The 22,487-nt window shown below is 34.0% G+C and overlaps 3 protein-coding genes across 13 annotated transcripts; 1 reads left to right on the top strand and 2 right to left on the bottom strand.

Annotated features, from left to right (window-relative positions):
- Positions 1-661: 661 nt before the first annotated feature.
- LOC105201248 (WD repeat domain phosphoinositide-interacting protein 2) lies at positions 662-11,950 on the bottom strand. Of its 7 annotated transcripts, none has more exons than XM_039451049.1 (11): positions 11,626-11,950; positions 10,111-10,193; positions 9,170-9,345; positions 8,200-8,394; positions 7,989-8,105; positions 7,741-7,895; positions 6,674-6,850; positions 6,476-6,583; positions 6,043-6,125; positions 5,105-5,167; positions 662-3,463 (listed from the first exon to the last, which is right to left on the bottom strand). In XM_039451049.1, the coding sequence occupies exons 1-11, from the start codon at positions 11,784-11,786 to the stop codon at positions 3,348-3,350; spliced, it is 1,434 nt and encodes a 477-aa protein (XP_039306983.1). In that variant the 5' UTR covers positions 11,787-11,950; the 3' UTR covers positions 662-3,347. The 7 variants fall into 7 exon arrangements, with proteins under 7 accessions (XP_039306983.1, XP_039306984.1, XP_039306985.1 ...); XM_039451050.1 differs by having other exon boundaries at positions 5,111-5,167; XM_039451051.1 differs by having other exon boundaries at positions 9,170-9,336.
- Positions 11,574-16,262, top strand: LOC105201306 (ubiquitin-associated domain-containing protein 1). 3 transcript variants are annotated; one of them, XM_039451054.1, is made up of 9 exons: positions 11,574-11,592; positions 13,559-13,743; positions 13,847-14,040; positions 14,246-14,409; positions 14,484-14,695; positions 14,789-14,970; positions 15,083-15,270; positions 15,355-15,493; positions 15,571-16,262. In XM_039451054.1, exons 1-9 carry the CDS (start codon positions 11,590-11,592, stop codon positions 15,705-15,707), a joined length of 1,404 nt encoding a protein of 467 aa, XP_039306988.1. In that variant the 5' UTR covers positions 11,574-11,589; the 3' UTR covers positions 15,708-16,262. The 3 variants fall into 3 exon arrangements, with proteins under 3 accessions (XP_039306988.1, XP_039306989.1, XP_039306990.1); XM_039451055.1 differs by lacking the exon at positions 11,574-11,592 and adding an exon at positions 13,020-13,327; XM_039451056.1 differs by lacking the exon at positions 11,574-11,592 and adding an exon at positions 13,445-13,463.
- Positions 16,263-16,580: 318 nt separating this feature from the next.
- Positions 16,581-22,125, bottom strand: LOC105201295 (mannosyl-oligosaccharide glucosidase GCS1). Of its 3 annotated transcripts, none has more exons than XM_039451045.1 (4): positions 21,907-22,125; positions 20,921-21,110; positions 19,792-19,982; positions 16,581-19,571 (listed from the first exon to the last, which is right to left on the bottom strand). In XM_039451045.1, exons 2-4 carry the CDS (start codon positions 21,098-21,100, stop codon positions 17,522-17,524), a joined length of 2,421 nt encoding a protein of 806 aa, XP_039306979.1. In that variant the 5' UTR covers positions 21,101-21,110; positions 21,907-22,125; the 3' UTR covers positions 16,581-17,521. The 3 variants fall into 3 exon arrangements, with proteins under 3 accessions (XP_039306979.1, XP_011167567.1, XP_039306980.1); XM_011169265.3 differs by lacking the exon at positions 21,907-22,125 and adding an exon at positions 21,417-21,663; XM_039451046.1 differs by lacking the exon at positions 21,907-22,125 and having other exon boundaries at positions 19,792-19,978; positions 20,921-21,046.
- Positions 22,126-22,487: the final 362 nt, after the last annotated feature.

The following is a 22,487-nucleotide window of genomic DNA, read 5'->3' as shown; positions in this document are numbered from 1 at the left end:
TGATACTATTACGCTGTAATTGATCATACCACTCTGACACATACTAGTTTATATAAGTTCCAACAATAGGATTAAAATTTTAAAAATTAACGTAAAAAGTTTAATGGATTAATATATTGCTATCGGAAACAATTATTCTTTCTAGGTAACGACTGAAGCAGAATTTTTACATGTTTACATCACAGTGTCGCTAATGAGAGTAATACTTTAGTTTCAACATAAAAACATAATTTAATAGATATAATTATAAAACATCACAAAAAATTGAATACATATTCTAATCTATAGAATAGTCTTAAAATTTTTATGTTTGCGTATTTATAATTCCTGCTTTATTTATCTTTATGAAAGAAAAAACGAATTTTGCACGTGACAGGAATGTTAACTCAAATGCTTAAAAGTACGTTCGGTAAAATCATAAAAATTCGTTTATTTTTATTTCGAAATTTGTAATGATTATATTGCTAATCTTGCGCAATATTTATACGAGATAATATCAATATAAATTCTTCATATAAATAGAGTTGTGATAACACAATTTTCAATGAAGGAAGCATCGAATTTATAAAAAATCGTCAGCAATTTTATTAAATACAAATAAAAATGGGATGTTAAACCAATCGTAGATAAGGAGAAATTCGCAGTGTCTTTTCTTTTTTTCTATTTTTCATTTGCAGACCAGCACAATCACGTGTGTTAATAACAAAACCTCATACGCAATGACGTTCAAAGCTTAAGCCTTAGCACGTTCATATGTACATTGGTTATTTTATAACGCTTTTATTTATCTTTATAAAAGTAGGACTATTTACCAAATAAAACTCGTTAGTATAAAATCGTCGTAATGACATGACACATGGATCTACGATACTGACTTACTCGCGATCGCGCCGAATGCCTCACAGTTCACACAAAAAAGAAACTTCCTATTTTAAACGAAGATATACATACATACATATATATATATATATATATATATATATATATATATATATATATATATAATTATATAAGATCCATTAAATTACATAATACGCTACGGAGAATCATAAGAAAAACGAAACGTAGCTGTGCTTCACTTAATCATACAACACAAAAACATTCTCGCCAGCGCCAGCGTCGTCTTTCTATTTTAATAAATTGGCACCGATCAATGGAAAGATTTTATATTCACAATCAAGCTGAATTACTTAACGAAGTATACTTAACGAAAACGCAAATGTATCGAAGATTCTCTGTACTCCTACAGTTAATTAGCTATTTATACAAATTACATTGTCATGACAATTTTCAATCGACTCGAAGAAGCGCTCAAAAAGACTTATTGCACATTCGATACGATTACATATTATACATCCGTCTGATATAAAGCATTTAAGATATACAGCATGGGGTGATGTCCGATAACAACAGATACAAATCTTTCATTAAATTAGAATTCAGTACTCGTATAGTTTAAAAAATTATTCTGTCGATTCGTGATATAATGTGGTCTAGTGATATAATGATTTCAGATTTTAAGAAAGATGAATTAAATTTCTTTTCCGCGTTTTTTAAATCTTCTAACTTTGCTCTGCTGTCATTCGTCGTTATTTCATTGTCCCATAATTACCATAAAGACTGAAATATTTTTTTAAACTCTAAATGCCAACAAAGTATCATATCATTACAAAATTGATATTATTTTTTAGCAAAATTATACAACCTGATCACGTTTTACATTCCTTTACAAGAAGCTAACACATGTCGAAAGATCTTACATTTTATACAAGAATTACAGCTGAAGCTCACCGTTTGACAAAATTTACCACACATATTTATATGTCTTTACATTTTCACCCGCAAAAAGATGAGCTTTCTTTGTCGAAAATAGAGGACAAAGATTTCATCGTAAAAAGATATAGCAATCCAATGGAACGTATAACGAAATAGATGTGTCATGTTGTGTATGTTTGGTATGATGGGGGTTTTCGTATGATGGGATAAGGAGCAGAAATCCAATTTTTTTTTATATCGACTCTTAGGTATAATTTATACAAACATGATTTTTGAACAAATATAAACGATTTTTTATTTAAACAAAAATATTTTGATTTTAAATATAAATTGATTACTTGACATAAACGATGCAAATTTATTTAAAACATTATTTCTAGATAAGTCAGAATTTTGATGAGTTCAATTTCATTAAAAATTTATAACTGTATTAGGTTCATATTCGGTTTCATCAAGCAACCAAGCATTGTGTATCCTTGTTATCATTTTTTCTTCTGTATGCACCTAAAATTGAAATTTTTTGGTAAAATATTTTGTGTATATGAAAAGACAAATAATAGTTGTCGCTCTTCTGAAAAGCTCAGAATATTTCCGAATATTTCTGAATAGATTCAGAATAGCGCAGACATCAATTGAAATAAAATAATATTACATTGGTCCATAATTTCCAATATTGGAGTATTCTTAGGCTACAAAAACGCACGTTTTTTTCTATATAAGATACTTCTATATAAAGAAGTATCAGAATGTAGAAGTACAATATTTCACGCTGTTATGATACATTTTGTGTGCAGTGTACACAGCTCATAAGAAATAACTCATTGCACAATTCCTGTGGTAAACGCTTCGTCAGAATCGTCATCATTGGATTACTATATTCTCCGCGCGACATTGCATTCCTCTTGCAAATGCAATGTCTCTAACTAAAGGTAAAAAAAAAAATTCCGCTTAAAAATCCGACAGTTCAGTAATACCGAGAGTGTTATCCAGAGGTACTTTCATCCCTCCCCCTTGCTCTTTCTTTCTATTGTACGCATAGATTATCATATAAAAAACCGGTCTCCCTAATAATTAGTGCGCATATTGCATTTGGATCTTAAATGCGTATGAGATACGTAACAATCTCGATAATATCACCTAAAATAAATAACCCGATTACTGACAGTGCCCTAAATATTGGAAATTCTTATGTATATATGTATAAATACTTTTTTGAATATATAAATTATATTATTACATAATTGAATTTAATTTTGTTTAAATTCTTTTATAGAGTTTATTATTTATAACATTTCATTAAAACCTTATTTTAATTTTAAAAAATGTATTTAAGATCGGATTTCTAGTATTTGGGACATTGTCAATAATTGGGCATTTATCCTACAGATGATTTTTTTCTTTTTGGTTCTATATTGAACTCGGAGTACTGGATATACGGCCGTCTGTAAATACTGGACGTCCTCTGCACTCTGTGCCCCCTATGCCCTTTCGTTGCTCTTGCACGGCTTTTCTTATTTCCATTTGCAGCTTGAGCTCTTTTGATATGCCTTAATTGTGTGTATGTGTTACGCTCAGTCTGTCCTTTGCGTGACAGGTGGGAACTCGGTATCGTCGTCCAGACGAAACGGGCCGCCGCCTTTCGGTGGGCTTTCCGTCGCCGCTATCATCTCCTGATACTTCTCTGACTCTACAAATCCATTTATATCACAGATTATCAAGTTTCCATCTCGATCGCATTATCTCGAGCGGATATAACGATAAAGATGTATACAGACGATCAGCGTTCAATGATACATGATATATTTTATGCATTCAGATATGTTCCCGACTAATCTGGATCATTCTTAATGGAAATTTGATTTCTAAGATTTACAATTTTGGAATTAGACAATACAAACGTTTCTTGACGAGTTTTTCGAAAAACGCGCAGAAATATGTTTCTATCTGAATGCAAATATTAAATATCTCATTGACCATTGTCTACATCACATTGCCGTGAAATACATTTACTAATGAATTCGTTAATGAATATGAAGTTATGGTCTTCTCTAAGAAGAAAATCACTAATATTAATCTCACACAGGCATTTAATTTTCTAATACATACACTAGTGTATAATATAAGATATAAAACGCGATTTGAAAATTAATAAAAAAAAACTGACCAATTACATATACGATTATATCAATTAAATAAAAATTATTCTAAAAACATTCGTATATGTGAATACCATTTGTCTTTTATAAAAGATATTCTGCGTATTCGCGACGATGTGAGTGTTTTCTTACTTATTCAACAATAAATACGTTACTAGAATGGCGAAGAAAATACGAAGCAATATTTACAAGACCAGACAGATTCAAGTGACACGACTTTCGTTTTCTACAATTCTATTTTCGAGTTGTTTAACATTTTTTTAAATGCAACTTATCAGCATTATGTGTTTTTTACAGCCTGTTTTCAATTTCAAAATATGGAAGACCAAAAAAAAAATATTGGATCTTTTTTTCCTTACAATTCTATGTTCTTATTATATTGAAATATTTAGGAACAATACCGTTAACTAAACAGAGTACGCTAATATATATATATATATATATATATATATATATATATACACACACATACATACTCTTAATGATTAGTAATACAGTTGTTCTAAAAAAATATGCACTATTACCTGCCACATAATATATATATGTATAATTTAACATTAATATCACATACCAACTATTTACGTTAACAGCCTTAGTAATCATATTAGTAATTATTATGTACAATTGTTAACATTGTTATAGTAAATAGATATTTAGGTAGTCTTCTAAGGATAGACTACCGCTTGTAGGATGTTCTCAAGATATTTCGTAACAGGATGCAATGATGTTGGATATTATTATATCTGCTGACTAGAAAGACAACTTGCATACGTGCTGAGTGATTTATCCCGAGAGTACAGACTAGTGCCTACATGCATGTCCCGTGTGCACAGGTGTTTTATTTATGTATACGTCGTTCTTAAGAATTTGTCCAATCTGCAGTTAATAAGCGTAATAGATTTGTACTATTTGTTTGCGAGATATAATAATATAAAACTACTCGTATTAATGCGGATGTACGTCACGTGAAAAGGCACACTTGTTACTTCAGCGCGGCTCTCATTCTTCCTTTCGCTGCGTGTACGTACAGATTAAATGCGCACGAAACGCTAGTAGTGAGGCACACATACACACAGAAAGAGAGAAAAAAAGCTCTAAAGGAAAATTAGGTGTCTCGTGTGTACGGAGAATGAGAGCGAGAAAAAATTCGAGGGACAGAATAGAGGACATACCAGTACCTGACATGGAGTCTGGCGAGCGGCCACGCAACACACCCGCGTAGCTATTTATGCAGGCTTCGGTGGATATTAAAAAGAAAAAAATTACATCAAGTAAAGGTCAACTATCGGGCCCCCCCTCCCTCGAGCCCCTGAAGAAATTATATCTGGATATTTCATTTTATAAAGGGGGCTAGAAGCGAGAAAAAGAAGACATGAAGCAAATTGTAAAAAGTAAAGGCGTTTTGAAATACGCGTCGCGCGCACACGCATACACACCACATACGCATGGTACATAGCGTTCAACGACATAAGCGTTTTACTAGAGCTAACACTCGACCAGATCAACTTTAATGAATATAGCAGAATCTATGTACAAATACATGAAGTGGCAATTTGTCTACTGCACAATGGAACATAGCAACGTAGTGTAATCTATAAGAATACAGCTTTCGTTTGAGCAAAAAACTTAAGTACTTATTAATTTTTACAACTAACTGAGTTATTATCGATTCTTTTTCTTTTATTGCTCCGTTTTTATGAATGAAAGATAGCGAGATTGACTTGAATACGAGAAAAATGATTTCTTTTTTTGTATTCAATAATTGAATGTTTTAATATGTTCATTATAGTTTGATGGTATAAAAAAAATCTGCCAGTACCAACTGTGTGTGTATGTGTGTGACAGGCTTTAAACAAAGAAGAAGACTTAATCTATTCTGTTAGTGCTTGAGTAATTGCGAAACTTACCACAAAATCACGAAACTAACTTTAAAAACAAAATAGACAAAAAGAAACTCTATACACACTCAAGCATACTATACTGGATATATAAAGAAGTTTCGCAAAATTCAATATATTTTCAAAATTAACTGTCGGTAATGTATCTTTATCGTCAACTCGCTTCAACTAATCTACTAGAAAATGCAAAGTCCAAAAGTCTTTCTTCATACCTGTATTTGTGTTATTCGCTGTAGCTGCTGCTCCCGAACCAGAACCGCCGCAATCTGATTCGTCTCGTTCCTTATCGTCTAATCTGTGAAAAATGAATGAGAAACATCTTTCTATTTTCATTCTTATATACATAAAGAGTATATTATTCTACTTGGAAAATGGGATGTTGTGTAGCTCCGTACGAGAGCGATCGACTCGTAAGTGACAGATCGTGAGTTTGAATCCACACATCTCAATTTTTAATTCGTAATCTCCATCATAAAGGAACGCTTTAAATCTAAGGGTGATGTATAGGGACTGATATGGTCTCACCCGCTTTCATTATTACTACTTAAAGAATAATGAATAAAAATAATTATAAAAAAATTAATAAAAATAATTCTTTATCATATTCTCACTTCTGTCTAAATTTGATACTATAATATTACGAACCTGTGCTGTTTTAGAAGAGTGCAACATCCACTTTCTGTCGGATCGACGGAGTAAACGTATAAGTAACCGTCGGCACTAGCTACTAACAGTTTTGGTACTTTATGTGTTCTAAAACATAGGTAAATAAATGTATCACAGACACGTTAATTTAAACACAGCACAAAGCACATAGATTTAAGATAACATATTTTCACTTACACAGTGATGGCACAGACATTCTTTAAACCTTGAAACGGTAGATGGACGCTAGCAAAAGCACGTCCTTGAGTAAAAACGTCAGTTACTTGCGACGGCAAGTATGTAGCCGACGCTGTCACAGCCTTCGTCAAATATCCCATCCAGCTTTGTGCTTCCTCCGCAGTTTGCTTGTTTGGCCTATAAAGCAAGTAACAAATTAGAAACTAAGAAGTAGAAACTAATATGTTATTTCTAATACTTCTTAATTTCTACTAATACATATATTTTTTTTTAATCTGTGTTAAATATAAGAATTGTAAAAAATTAACATATTAATCAGGTTTAACATACTTTGTGATTACCCTATAACCTTAGCGATTTCTCTTGTTTCTTATGTAATATATTGTTTTATTATAAATAAGCAAATTACAAGATTCATGTTTGCCTTTGTCTTGTCCGTTCATTTGTGTTTGTCATCTGTTTATATTCGATTTAGCTGTTATCATATCCATATTAATAAACGTTAATTAATATTTGTCGAGAAATTGCGCATGCGCTTATTTATTACACATTTTTATTATACATAAAAATGCAGGATTTAAAAAGCAAATAGTTTATACAAATACATGTTAATACACTGAAACCTCTTAATAGAGTACTTTGAAATAGTACGAAGAATCTTTTCCATATGCACTCTATGCACGTGAGCAGCGTGAAAGAGGATTATACAACTACGATTTTCATATTTTGAGAGTGATATGAAAGTTACTTTATAAGGCTTTGAACCACATTTGAATATACGAAGTATGTTATCTTTTATATATAATTTTTAAGTTACAACTTTTCTATGTACGCAAGCGTTTATAATATTAATCTGTTAATGTAAACGTTGGGATGCCACGTGGTTCTGAGAAAACAACAAATTTGTAATTAATGACATGATCTCGGGCTCGATTTCTCATCTCATATATTATAAATTTTCAATCTGCGTCAAATTGAGAGATGTATGTGACTAGCAATCACACTGTACATGAAGTATTTCTATGATGGAATATTTGCTGAAAAAACAGCAAACACGAGATACTTACGTTTCCTTTGGTTCCTCCAGCTTGAATATGTGCACAGTCTCTGTATTGCTAGAGCAACAGAGCCACATGGAGTCCATGCTGAAAGACAGACTATTTATCGTGACGCATCTTTTTACTCCGCGTCGAAATTCGAATAACTTTGTACCCTCATGGACCTGTAAAAATATGAACAATTTTTTTGCAACTGCCAGTAGTTATTAATAAAATGTAACTATAATAGCCATCATTGCATCTATGATTTATCTTACGTCAAAGACTCGAATCACAGTGCCCTTTTCAGAGGCAGTCGCCACCTTCGTGCCGGTCGAGCTGAAAGCAATCGCTGCTAGTGGACTATCATGTGCAGGTATCATTGTTTTCGCTTGCTGTATGATTGAAAAGTATAAAGCAAATTAAAATATCAGTTCCCAATATGACATAATTCTTATCGATTTATATAAATTTACGTAAGATACGTACAAGATGGTTCGCGTCAAATATCTGTACTTCCCCAATTGTATTCGATCCTGGATAAGCCACATAACAATTGTCGCTATTTGGAGAAAGTGTGCAAAGGCCTGTAAGATTAGGTGGAGTGTCGCGAATTGTGTGCAACACTCTCATATCTCGTATATTGTGAATGTATAGAGATTCTTCCAGACATACAACCAATCTCTGAAAAATAAGCAATATTATTTTTAGTACTTAATTATAAGAACATTAAATATATTTTAATATCAAAGCTTTACATTATCACGTACATAAATTTATAATTTAAAACAAGTAAAGTAGAAGTGTTTCTTAATATGTGAGAACTATCGAGAAGGATGTAAATTCACACACACACACACACACGCGCGCGCGCGTGCACACACAAAACAGAATTTATAAAGCAAATAGTTTATACAAATATATATCCAATATGATTTTTTATATAGATTCTATAAGTTATAATTTCTGTACAAAAATGTAAGCATCTATAATGTTAAAGTAAACGTTGACGCGTAATTCCACATAAGAACAATACAGTAATTAGGATCTCACAATTTCTCATTCTACTTATGGATTTTACATTTGTAATCTATGTAAAGTGACTCGCCCAAATTGGGAAATTTGCATGGTACATAAAATGTTTATTGTTCATAAAGACAAAACTGGAAGCCAAGATGGTTTTTAAGTCGGAACTTATCCAAGATTATAGAACTCATGTTGATTAATGGAATAATTCTAATCCAAACTCATTCTAAACAGTTTTATAATACGTGTTCAGTAGTTAATAATAGTTACTTGTCAAGCAAGGAATTGACAATCTCTTCGCATAAAAATCGCGATTGCACGCAAAACCAGTGAAGAAATCAAGGATCATGCTTTCACATTGGAGGTCAAGACTCGAGTTTCGTAATATCGCTAAAGGAAAAAAAGAATGTAAACATAAATTTAAATAACTTACCGCTCTGTTGAGTTTCACAGCCAAAATTGTGTTCGAGTAACTGTAGTTACATATCTCGGTGCCTTTTCTAAAGTGACACACCGTTAGCGTGCGGGGCGACTTAAGGCTAACAATCGCCACCAAACTGCTGCTGAAGAGTCGCTCAACGATGCATATATCCTCGAAGTCTGTATCATCTCGAAAAAAAGGAAATATTCTAAATAAAATTAATTACACTAATAATCAATTTAACAAGGGATTACTCATTCACAAACATAGTGTTTGACTGATTTCCGATTTCTTGTGATTCCATGTGATTTTAAAGTGATTTCATGTTTACTACGTGTTAACATTATTAATTTCATGCTTCTAGCATTACGTGATTTCAATTTAATTTCTTAAAGATTTAATATTGAAGTGATTTCAACTAATTTTTTATTTCAAGTTGATTTCAATAATGAATGCTTGATTGATTTTGCAAATAACCCCTTGCAATTTAATAACATTGCTAATAAAAAAATTCTAATTAATAACAATCACCGGCACTTCGGTGACTGGCATTATCAAACTTTTTAAAACGCTTGTAAAAAAAATTGTCACATAATTAAAAATTTTAATTACATAAATAATCACATAACATAAAGCAAAAAGTCATCATATTGCTCATGACGATATATCTTATTTAATCATATTACACAATATTTTATCATATGTGCTTATAATAATGAAAATTTCATTGTGTTATATGTGATAAGATACATAAAACTTGCAAGGCAAACAAAGCGTGTAACGTAAAACAAAAAACACTATAAATATCTTCAACATAAACAATATTTATAGCATTTTTATCTTGCTGACAAAGCTTATCACTAACTATCATCCTATCAGTCATTTATTATTGCAGCAGCTTATCTAGAATCTCCTAGAATTATTGATAGAGTACAGAGGAAACCAATTATTACCATTTTCATAGATCTTCTCAAGGTGTCCAGTGGAGCTAATTGAATAAAGTTTATATCCCGACTTCGATCCCACTGCCAAGGACCTAAAAGACAATCAGAAAATGTTCTATATATCATTGTAATTCTATATATCATCCTGTAAGAAATACAATTACAAACTTTTTTACTTTGTTCTTTTCCAGGAACAAACTTCATGTTTTCCATTTTTTTTTTTCACATAGAAGGAAAATAAACAATAAATCAATGTTGAGCGTTTGCACATAAAATATAAATAATCCACATGTATTTAATGTAAACTGTGTTTTACATCTAGTACTGAAAATCTATAACATATGTAACATAAACTATAGATTTTTAGTATTTAGCAGTGTATATTGGAATGCAGCCTACGTAAACAATAATCCACAGATCATAGAAGATGCAAATTTTGTCAAAAATAATGAAAGTTATATTCGATTCCTTATTTTTAATATTATTATCTTTTAATTTTCAATATTACATACCTTTTTATTTTATTAATAAAGTCAATTATATTAACAATTTTGTAACTTAATGACTTTTTCTTTGTATTCTTATCATCCAGTTTATAATAATTTATATCGCTTGTACTTGCCTACATGAAAAGGATTCGTATAACTAAAAGGTAAACAATACACTGATAACCTACACGTAATCTTTTAAACATACGGCGCGATCCTGAAATAAACCGTGCGAGAAATTCGGTCCTAGGGAAAGAGTAAATCTTTAAAGAAACGTGATCGTATTTAAAAACAAAGAGAGTTAAGCTTCTTCGATATCTCTATACGTGTGGGTACTCTTTGTTCTATCTTCCGATACTATTGTCATCGTCGTCGGCGCGCGTGCGAATATCGTGCGTGTAAAAGTAAAAAAAAAAAGAATAAGGGAGTCGCCGCGTACGATATGCCAATCGCGCGAGGAGCAGGAGCCGAGGATAAGTCCTTGGATAAGGCGATGGCGGTGAGTGGAAAGACCGGGCGACTGGCTCGCCCGTTCGCTCGCTCGCTCATACCGCGCGCACTCGGGACGCGCGCGATATCGTCACCTCTTTTTCTTCTCTCTCTTTCTTTTTTTTCCTCTAATACGCCACGACGCACGAAGGTTGGGGCGAGGGAGTCTCTCTCTCTCCTCATTCTCGTTAACACGCAATTAATCGGTGAAAGGGGGAGCAGCGAATGACGCAGGCATAACGCAACGAAAACATCGCGCGAGGAAAACATGGAGTGCGCGGAGTCGCGCAAACCTTGGCGCGTAGACGCGTACATTCGCTATATACACATGTATACAAGCATATATATTGAGAATTATACGCATATAGCGAGCGAGCGAGAGAAAAGTGACACGCGTCGACGACGGGGGGACGATCGAAAGCGAGGCGCACGAGGTTAGGATCAGACAAAGGAGGAGGTGGCGGCGACGGCGGAGGAGAAAGAGGAGGAAGAGGAGGAGAAGGAGGAGGAAATGGTAGAGGAACGATTCGTGGATGAGAATACTTACGTGCAGTCTTGATTGAAGTTGACGAAATAGGGACCGTTGCTTTGCGCGTCGGACGTCGTGTCGGACGTCTGGTTGGTTGCGAGGTTCATGAGTCCTGATATGCTGTACCTTAGCCCTTGCGTTAATGCATCCAGGTTGATCTCGCGCGGGATCTCTCGCATAAATCTCGGTGGCACGTGCGTGGCCGTGCGCGCTCGACAGACAGACACACACAAACTTTCTCTCTTTTTTCTCTCTCTCTCCCCAAAAACTTCTCTTTTGCCCGCGGATGTGCGAGCACTCGGTATCTCGCGCACTCGGCAGCTTTTTTTCCCCCCGCCGCTGTCTTTCTCTCTTTCTGTCACTGTCTCCCGTCCCGTTACACCGATCCGTCCCGCTCGCGCCCGCTCCTGCGCGCGCCAATACGAGAGGAACACACACGCACTTTTTCGCCCGCTGGCTGCCTAGCTCCAGGTTCCGAGTTAGGCTCCTTGACTTGGCTCCGACGACGGCCGACTCCTACAAGTGACTGCACTTTGCTATCGTTCCATATTGAACAGCTGACAGTCGCAGCTGCTGGTCGGAACAGCGGAACGTGAAACATCAGTCCGTGTTCCGTGCATTCCGTTGCCATGGCGACGCGCCGATCTGCTTTCCCTTCCCCTACACTGCTCCTTGATCGGTGCGCCACTTGCGCGGTTTGTTTACAAGGTGTTTTTTGCATCATGGAAATCTGCAATAGAGAAAAGAGGAAAAGTGGATTTGTGTGAACCCAGTTGACAGAGAATGTCTTTTTTTAAAACAATTTCCTTAAATTATTTGTTTATTTCATAGGAGGACTGGTTAAAGTGTAATTTTAATTAAAAAGGTTTATGAATTATTTTGATTACATACCCTAGTAAAAGTTATTTTTATAATTTTGTATTGGAACATTTTTCAGAAATACTTAGAAAGTCTACATTTTCCCTTATTGTTAGAATTTTTCATATATGTGAATTTTGAAATATCTTGATATACTTTTAACTTTTTTAGATTTTATAACAATTCATCAGAAATTATAGAAAAAATTTTTTGAAATTTACTTTAGTATATATATTTTATAATTAATAAACATCTGAAAAAGATATAAACTTTCTGAGAATTTCTAAAAAAATGTTTTAATTATAAACAAATTTGAGAAAGTTATAAAATTATATAGAAATTCTGAAAGGTTTTAAAAAATTTATATGAAAAATTTTCAGAACAATTTTCATCAAAGTAAACTATTTTTACATCGATTGGCTCTGATTGGTTCTATGGAAATCTACAAATTTTGTCCAACTGTCTCCCTATTGGCCGTATAAATTCCAATACGGAGTCAGTCTACCCCCTTCCCTTCCGGCAGTAAAATAGCGAATTGTCGGTTATCGATAACAGGGTTAGAGGGGGGAGGGGGGGAGTAGCATTGGCACGAAACGCGGCGCTCAGCTGTCATGGCAGTCACGACTCTTGTGAAATAAAAGTGAACCAGGCGGGCTAGGTTCCGTGAAAAATAATCTGCTCCGATGTACCGCACTCAAAGATGATAGCAGATCTGTCGATTCTCTAACGCGATCGCGAGAGCTTAGCCGAAAAATGCTTCGTATTTTTCGACGTAACCTCCGTGACCGGCCCGTCGAGTTTCTTTACGTAGTGATTAAATTGAGGTCCGAATTATTTATGTGAAAGGCTTTGAAATATAAAAGTAAGGAGATATAACTTATATCTGCGTCTCTTATCAATTTTCTGTTAAAGTTGGGGCTTTGAATAGCGATAACTAGTGTCAAGTACATAATATGCAAAGCAGTTATTATATATTTATTCTATGAAGACAAATATATGTACATATATTTATATTTATATTTATAATAGATAAATACTTGCATTTTAATTCTGATTACATAACAATTATAATGATTGTTTTTCTATGTTTCAGATAAATTTAATGATCCCATGGATGCGTGATCAAATAGTGGAGGCCTGGCATAACAGAAAAAGTTCAAGGACGGCTGATAAGCGGTCCTTGGCCCTTTCTTCTGTCAGCACAGGCAATCCTGCAAGCAACACCATGCTTACTCCATTACCTACCTCACCTGAAAACTTTTCCGTCAATGTCATCAGGTTTGAATTCATTTTATGTTCAGTAGTCAAAATTTCAAAAAATAATTCTATCAAGCATTAATTACAATTACAATAACATCAATTGTTTTTTTTTTCTTTATAGCACAGAGGGCAATGTATTGGATGTTACAGTAAAGCCAAACTTTACTGTGGAAAATATAAAGAAAATAGCAGTAGTACATTTCTATGGTCAAGACACAACCAAACCCATTTCACGATATCGTTTGGTTCATTCATCCAAATTTAAACAGCTCGCAGATGAAAATTATGTTGACGACGAGGGTATCAATGAATATGGTATAATTATTTGCATGTACATATGTACATTATATATATATATATATATATATATATATATATATATATATATATATATATATATATATAAGCTATTCTATATATTCTATATATTCTATATATTCTATATATTAATAGATTTCTAGTTTGTAGTACACACTTATTGTTTATATAATTTAATACAGTGAATGATTTATTATTACAGATGAATTATTATTAGTAGAAATACGATCATCCACTGCACAAGAAAATCTTTCAGATGAAGCTCTTAAGGGTCCAAGTTTAGAAGCAATAGTTCGAGCTACAAGTGATCTACCTAGTCTGAGAAATGCACCTAAGCCTGTGCCATCTACGGAATGCCCTGCAGATGTAAATACATATTTCACACGTTAAAATGTATCTTTATTTATCACGCTATTTCAACTTTACATTGTTGCTCTTAGTTCCAGAATGAAATCCGTAAGATTTTAATAACCCTCGTACAAGCGTCTGCAAAGATCTTAATGTACAGTTCTGATGCCGAGAAATTATATGACATCATTAAGGAGAAACTGGAAGCTAGATGTAGGCCCACTAATGATCCAAAAGTCATAAAAACCCTCATAGAAATGGGTTACCCTCACAAGAAAGTTCTCAAAGCGTTACGTCTTCGAAAGTAAGTACCAGTGTTTTTATCATATTTTTATTGTATTACTATATTTACATAACACATTGGTAATTCGCGCGTGATACTATGTATTTTTTCTAGATCGAATATGACAGAAGCTTTAGAATGGCTTATAGAACATCAGGATGATTCAGATGATGAAGACGATGAAACTGATTTTTTTGTGGATACAACAACAGATACAAGTATCGCGAGTCCTAGTTCTTCAGCAAACACTACGAAAAAGTCTTTAAAGGGCGCATGTTTGGAACTATTTGAAACAGGTAATCCTTGCATAAAATTAGAATATGCATTATTATCTGGAAAATAATTAGAGTTAAAAAAAAGTAATAAAATATGAGAAAAACTTGATATGTAAAAATGTGTCAACTTTAGAAAAACAGGATCAAAAAGAAAAAAATCTGGTACACATCGTGGACTTATTATTGCAAAGTTTTCGACAATATAAAAAAATGGAATTTAAACCTAATAAGAGAGCAATGCGGTCGCTTGTAGAGATGGGTTTTGATGAGAAGAATGTGATAGGAGCGTTGAAAGTTACTGGGAATGATCAAGCTAATGCTGTAAGTTGTATAGTATTATAGTTAGTATATAAAAGGTATATATTTAATTTATAATTTCATCGTTTTATATTTTCTTTTTGATAGTGTGAATGGTTGTTGGGCGAAAGAAGACGTAGTTTGCAAGATTTGGATGAGGGCCTCGAATCCGATGGTTTAATTTATAAAGCAATTATGAGTAATCCTCATATTCAACTTAGTCTTACAAAACCCAAAATGTTACTTGGTGAGATAAAACGAAGATACAATAAGTTTTTAAAAATATTTTTAGATTTTTAAAAATTTCTCTTACATATTTTTCAGCATACTTATCAATGATAGAAACACCCACTTCGGCAAACGCATGGATTAACGATCCTGAAATTTCACCTGTGCTTAGCCAAATATCCAAAACATATCACACCGAGAAACATGCCATCCACATGAATCGTTACACCTAGTATTATGGTGAAACTTATTTGAGTCTCTGTGGAACATCCATATTTTTATATAAATTTACAAATAATTTTCGCAGAGATTTGGAATATCACCAATCACCAAGTAGTGATCAATTATAATTATAATTATTACAATTTTAATTTTATGTAAAATTAAAGAGATGTAATTATAATTATAATTACTACTAATTATAGTTATAATTATAACCATCACTAAATTTAGAGAACATTATATTTATGAAAATCTTATAATCCAACTCTCTTGCAATATGCTATAATATCAGTCACGCATAATTTAATTTCTATACATGAATACGTATTTATTGCCGATTGTTTTCGATATTGTACAAATTGCCTGTTAATTAGTTCTTAGACAGAAAATGTGCTTTAATATATATACAAAAGAAAGAGTTGTGTTATTTTAATGTACAATGTAAATTCTTATAGTAAAATTGAATTCGTATCAAATGTACTTTTCGATTCTTCAAATTTAGAAGCTAGTCAGACAATGTGCTACGAATTGTAAAATATGCTAAAATATAAAAGTTGCAAAATAAATTGCAGTTTTTAATTTCTGTAACCCGTTTTAAAAATCTTTAGGAAAAAATGGTTTCTTAATTATCCAAACATTCTAAGTATTTAGATTTATGCAATCAATATATCAAAGAGAAAAATAGCTTTCAAGATTAGAACTACTTTGATCTTTTTATATAAATAAAAATATGAAACATGCGTTATATATCGTTTATAATTACGTCTTTTTAAAGAGAAAACTTATAGAAAAATTACATTATATAATTACTTCATGATAAATGATGCAAAATTAATTTCTAAAAACAGAGCTAAAGTTCTACATGAGCAGAAAAGAGGTATTAATTTTTCGTTTTAGTGTGAATATTTTATTATGGTACATGCAGCCGTAACTTTCATCTTAAAAAGGATTTAGAAAACGTTAGTTAGATTAGCAAGAGCTTTTTTTAGACAACCATAAAAATAAGTGTTGTGTTTCAAATTTTGCTACAATGATAAAACGTAGCACTCTTCAAAAAGTTTAAAATTAGAATATATGAGTTTTCAGTGAATCACAGCCAGGATCTAACTTCTTTCCTCTTGATAATTACAGTATCATTACCATTGTGCAATTTTATAAAACGTTTCACATGGTATCTATATATGTATATATACATACAAAGTTCATAATATTAACAAAATAAGAAAACTAAACTCAAGAATGTGAAAATAATTTAATTTATCTAAAACATATCTTCAATAAGAATGTAGAATATTCCATTTAAATCACGATATTGTGGTACACACACATACAATATCTTATATGACAAGTATAACAATAATGCAAAAATTGAAAAATTATTATATAATATTAAAATAGCTTATTTATAATATTTATAGAAACACTATAAGTAGCGATTTTATTAGAAAAGATGCAGTTACCTTCAATCTAGAATTTAGATTTAGCTATCAAGAATATCAGGCCATCAAGATATCATCTTTCCAATTAATGTAAATGGTATGTGCAAGTATCATACATCTATAGTACATTTATAATTTAACATATTTAGAAATGCTTTCCTTTCACACAGACAACACAATAATTCCCATATAAAAGATAAAAACGTAGTATACACATATAACACAATAAAATAATGTATAACAAAACAATTTAATTAAGCATTTACCATTTTTCTGCCTAATCTAAACCCAAAGTGCTATCAATAGATACATCTGATAAGAGTGAACTGTAATGTGTTTTGATTTCAGAAATAATTTTAAATAATCAGATTTAATGAGCACGACACTTAATAGATTTCTGCCATAAGTAATACAACCAAAGAAGTCCAGCCGGTAAAAGGGTGGCTTCCTTTGCCCTTCCCCTCCGTGCTGTCGTAATTCTCCCACAAATACCCAGTCTTTCTATATTGCATAATAATATTTTGTATCAAATTCTTTCGCAACTCTTGGTATATTCTTTTCGCGCTTTCCTGATACGGTCCCGTTACGTTCGAATAATAATACGCAGCCCGCACTGTCAAGTAATTCATATTCATCCAGATGGGACCGCGCCAGTAAGGCGCGTCATGTTCCGTATTGTATTTCATATATAAAGGCGACGTTTTCGCAAGCGAACGCAGTCCATACTTAGTCCATAGCAAATCGGGATCTCGCAGATCTTGCAAGACCTTTCCCAGTTGCGGTGAGTCGGACTCGAGAATTTGCAGAATAAAAGGAAACAATGATACGTATCCAAAAGTCGTGTCGACAAACTTCAAAGACGGATTTTCCAGTACGACGCGCATCATTTCTGGCGGTGGCACGTTAGCCTGTTGTTTACGGGGTGGCGGTGGCGTGAGCTTCCGTAGAACCACCTTGTCAGTGTGCAAGCCGTAATCGGAATATGCTTGCGCATTTGGCGACCAGTGTAGTTTGTTCAACAAGTTATTGTCGGATAGATACTGGAATGTTTCTTGGTACTTCGTAGCAGAATAGCTTAATGTTTCAGCAATTCTAGCCATAACGCGAGCAGCGAATGCGATCCAACAGCGTAAATCGACATGACGCTCGGCAATGCTCGGATGGGAAGCTCTGGGGTAATCGTCCAGACCAGATGTGAGCGTTTTTGGGTTCAATTCTTTGCTAGTCTTCTCATCTCTACCTCGCCATCTATACGTACTGGGCAGCTCGCCGACTTGCGTGACGTTAAACCATGAGAACCACGTCTGCAGTCGTGGATATAGTTTGTCGAGCAACCGGAAATTATGTTTCACCAAGTCTTCTTTACGGAGCATAAAGTCTAACGTTAAGAAGAATGTCGGCGGATTCGCATTCGTGTTGATCTGAGTTATGAACTCCTCGGGTACTTTGGCCACAGCCTCCTGGCCGAGGATCATTTCTCTTGGTATCCAGCCCTCAACGTTCATCAAATCGAACCAATGGCTTATGATATCTAATTCTATCTCCGTGTCCCAGGTCGAAATGAGTAAACCGTGAAATCCTTCGTCCCACAGGAAACCCCGTGGGAAGAAGCTTCTACTTGGTACAGCGGTATACAAAGATGTTTTCCAGTAAGGCACGGGTCCCTGAGTATACTTACTTTGCACCTGCGACGTTCCATAAAAGTAACCTATTGAGCCTATAAGATTCGAGAACGCCATCTTCGCGAATGCCACCTCGTCGTCCGTGTATCCCTTGAACTTCAGTTTGAAGACACTTTCAAATTTCTTCGAAAACAGTTCCCGCTGTTTCTCAAGAGCCTCGTCGTAATTGTCGCCCGTTAATTTATCTATCCTGTTACTAAAACTGCCAGACTCGTAACTAATTTCGATTTCAAATGGGATTTTTCCCGTCACTTGGGTGACGATGAAATTCGGATCCTTCTTTTTACCTTCAGGCAGCAAAGGCAATTGTTCGCCAGCTAAAACTACGTGCTTCTCCATGGACCCTTTATGGGTTGCAATGCGAAGATTTTGCAAAACTGTTTCTTTCAATACATTTAAACCGGGAGCAACAGTCGCTAGGAAGGAGTGCTCTTCCACGGTGCCATTTATTAAATTTACATTTATAACAAAAGATCCCAATCCTTGCGTATTTCCTTCTATTCCCGTCAAACGGTTATAGTCTCCTAAATTAGCCTTTATCCAACCTTTCGTGCCTTCCTCAATAGCAGTATAAAATAATAGCGACATTTCTTCGCTAACTCGTTCTTTCTTTGATGACACTGCAATTCTTGCAGTCCAGTCACCACCATGGTATCCACCGAGTCTCTTGACAAATGTTGTTTTTATAATTGCGGGAGAATCTACTATTTCCTGAACGCCAAATGTTCGTCCGTCATGCTCCAACCATGCATATCTAACATTTAAGCTTCAATTAGTTGCGTCGATAAAATCTTTAAAATGAACTGATATCCATTTTCACTAATATAGATTCATTTTAATCTTGGCTTAACTTACTCTCAATTTTTTTTAATTCTTAAAATTAGAAAAAATCAAAAGTAAATTAAATTACATTAATCTAAAGATAATCTAGATTGGTAAAAATAGTTATAAAAAGGAGATTTTGATTATAGTACCTTTCTAATTCATCACCCTGCTCACACCAGTGTCTAAATCCGCTTCCATCGTGACGTAGATAACGTGGAAAATACCACATCAAGCCAGTCACCAGGGAATGCGGATCCCTAGTTTTTAGGCCAAAATATACACCAGATCGGTAGGTACCCCAATATCTATCTGGGACATCCAATCCAGATGCAGTAACTAGCTAATTTTCAAACAATATTCAAGTTGATGAGACTGTCTATAGATATTTCATATATGCCACAGAGAGTGTAATAAAAGTAGATATATATTTCTTTTTTAGAATTCTTCATATGTAAATAAAGATTTTAAAATATTTTATATAAGATTTTTCTCATTCAATAATTTCTGATAAAATCTGAAAAAGTTTAAAGTATTTTTTTTTTAATTATAGTAGAATAAGAAATCTTAGAAATCTTAAAATATTTCAGAATTTACATATATAAAAAATTCTAAAAAAAAGTAGACAATAATTGAATTTAAACCATGTTTTGTAAATAAGACAATTAAAGATGAGATAGGCCTATACATGGTCATAGCAGGACCTTAATACTGAAATAATATTCTTTATGATTTTACATACTACTTCTAAAAAATAGATTTTTTCAGTTTTTTTTCAATGTTTAAATTTGTACAGAAAAGTTCTACAAAAACTAGTGCAAAACTTCCCCGGTACAAATTTTTTTCAGAATTAATCATAATTTTTCAAAATTTTGACATAAATAACTTTTTCAGATTTTCATTATACAAATTAGAATCTTTTCAAAATTGTTCATGTATGTTAATAATGGAATATTCTAAGATTTCTAAGATTTTTTGTTCTATAATTTCTGATGAAACATAAAATCTAAAAAGGTTAAAAGTATTTTTTTAGAAATTATGAAATGAGAAATCTATGAATATTTGGAATTAAAATTCACATGCATAAACAAATTTAAGAATAGACTTTCTGGGTATTTTTGAATATTTCGGAAAAATGTGCCATTCTTATAAAAATTATAAAAGAAAAATTTTCACTAGAACCTTACGCTCAATATGTTACATTATGTTGTACACAATCTATAATACTTTATAAGAATAATCTCCTAAAAGAGCAAAATTATTTGATAATAAATTACATGCCTTTTCTACATTATATGGAGTGTTAACTCTCGTTTCGAGGTATCCCTTGTATCCAAACCAAATGGCAACAGCCATGCTCACAGTGACGATTATAAAATTTATTGGCAATCGTAAACTTTTACTTGTCTTAGGTTTGACCTGGCGCTTGGTGACTTTCTCCTGTGCTTTACTTTTCGCCATTTTGAATACTCTGGAATAAATATTTTGAAATAAAAAGAAGTCGTAGTGACACTTTCATCACGCAGCAAGCACAAGTATAATGTACATAAAATAATTTAAGACAAAGGTTCCTTCATCTTATCGAGATAACAAATGTATACACTGCTTTCGCGAAGCCACTTTTTCGTCAAAAACCACGCGATCGATCCAAAAAATTTAATTTTCATTTATTTATTCATCAATTACTTTTTTGTATTATCTTTTTACTTTCACATCAGTGTGGCCTTTTGCCGGTTGTTGGACTACGATTTATCGAACATACAGTACATTTCCTAACCTGTATCATCCAACGTCGCCGAACAATATATTGTTCAATTAACTATTTGCAAATGTACGTTGATACTTCGTGCAAAACGGAAGATAAACGGAAAGATTCAACGAGCTGGACATTGATAAGATCTTTCGAGCGAAAGATGACACAAAAGGTTCATCGATTGCTGAGTCCAAGTCCAAGCTACAAGCTATCGGTTTGGTCGGTTGCCGGGAGTACGATTGTGCGATACCCAATGTATTTAGAGGTTAGATCTCGGAAAGAACGTCACCCAACTGTTGGTACACCTGGCGAAAGGAGCGCCGAGCGCGCGTACACGACGTACACGAGCTTCAAATAGTTTTTGTCCTAACGGCTTTCGAGCGACTGATTAATATTTTCGTTTCGTCACACTGTACCGATAATAATAATTTACGCGAACGCAATGGGAACGAGACGCGAATACCGAAATTGTAAGGGCGAATAAACAGTATAATGCAAGTATAAATTGACTCACTGTTCGCCGCTGGCCGATCCAGCTCTGTTTGGTCGCAGTTGTTGAACGTATACATTCGAGATCCAAGATCCTGCTTACGACGATTCGTCTCGATTCACACTTGCCACGAACGCGCGACCCTTTGTTTACGGCACTCCTGGACGTCGGAAACTCGGAGGATACGAGGCAACGAAAAAGATCCGATACGACGGATGTTGATACGAACGCCCGATACTTCATGGTATATATTTTCGAACACTCGCTCGTGTCAAAAACTCGTACGAGACGACGAAGATGCGAGTTGTAATGCGCCGCGACGCCTAGCGACGTCGCGCCGTCCTGCCTGACCTACCGAATCGTACCGAATGACCGACCGTTACCGTACTGCGTGGTACTGCGTAGCGGCTCACGCCGTCGCCGGCTGGCACTACGCAGTACCACGCAATACGGTAACGGTCGATCATTCGGTAGGTCAGGCAGGACGGCGCGACGTCGCTACGCGTCGCGGCGCATTTCAACTCGCATCTTCGTCGTCTCGTACGAGTTTTTGAACACGAGCGAGTGTTTCGAAAGTACTATGGAGTGTCGGGAGTTCGTACCAA

The sequence above is a fragment of the Solenopsis invicta genome, chromosome 6, assembly GCF_016802725.1.
Source record: "Solenopsis invicta isolate M01_SB chromosome 6, UNIL_Sinv_3.0, whole genome shotgun sequence".
Taxonomy (NCBI): Eukaryota; Metazoa; Arthropoda; class Insecta; order Hymenoptera; family Formicidae; genus Solenopsis; species Solenopsis invicta.
This window is presented reverse-complemented; position numbering and strand designations above follow the sequence as displayed.

Bases quoted from the DNA above. Each gene is read 5' to 3' on its own strand.
- LOC105201306 (XM_039451054.1), top strand. The intron at 14,696-14,788 runs GTAAGTACCAGT...TATTTTTTCTAG, and splicing joins AAAGCGTTACGTCTTCGAAA to ATCGAATATGACAGAAGCTT. The intron at 15,271-15,354 runs GTAAGTTGTATA...TCTTTTTGATAG, and splicing joins GGAATGATCAAGCTAATGCT to TGTGAATGGTTGTTGGGCGA.
- LOC105201248 (XM_039451047.1), bottom strand. From the start codon at position 11,786: ATGCGAGAGATCCCGCGCGAGATCAACCTGGATGCATTAACGCAAGGG. The intron at 8,395-9,169 runs GTAAGTTATTTA...CTTATTTTTCAG, and splicing joins CTGTGAAACTCAACAGAGCG to AGATTGGTTGTATGTCTGGA. The intron at 7,896-7,988 runs GTAAGATAAATC...ATATTTTTACAG, and splicing joins CTGTGATTCGAGTCTTTGAC to GTCCATGAGGGTACAAAGTT.
- LOC105201295 (XM_039451045.1), bottom strand. From the start codon at position 21,100: ATGGCGAAAAGTAAAGCACAGGAGAAAGTCACCAAGCGCCAGGTCAAA. The intron at 19,983-20,920 runs GCATGTAATTTA...TTTGAAAATTAG, and splicing joins CTCCATATAATGTAGAAAAG to CTAGTTACTGCATCTGGATT. The intron at 19,572-19,791 runs GTACTATAATCA...CTTAAATGTTAG, and splicing joins CAGGGTGATGAATTAGAAAG to ATATGCATGGTTGGAGCATG.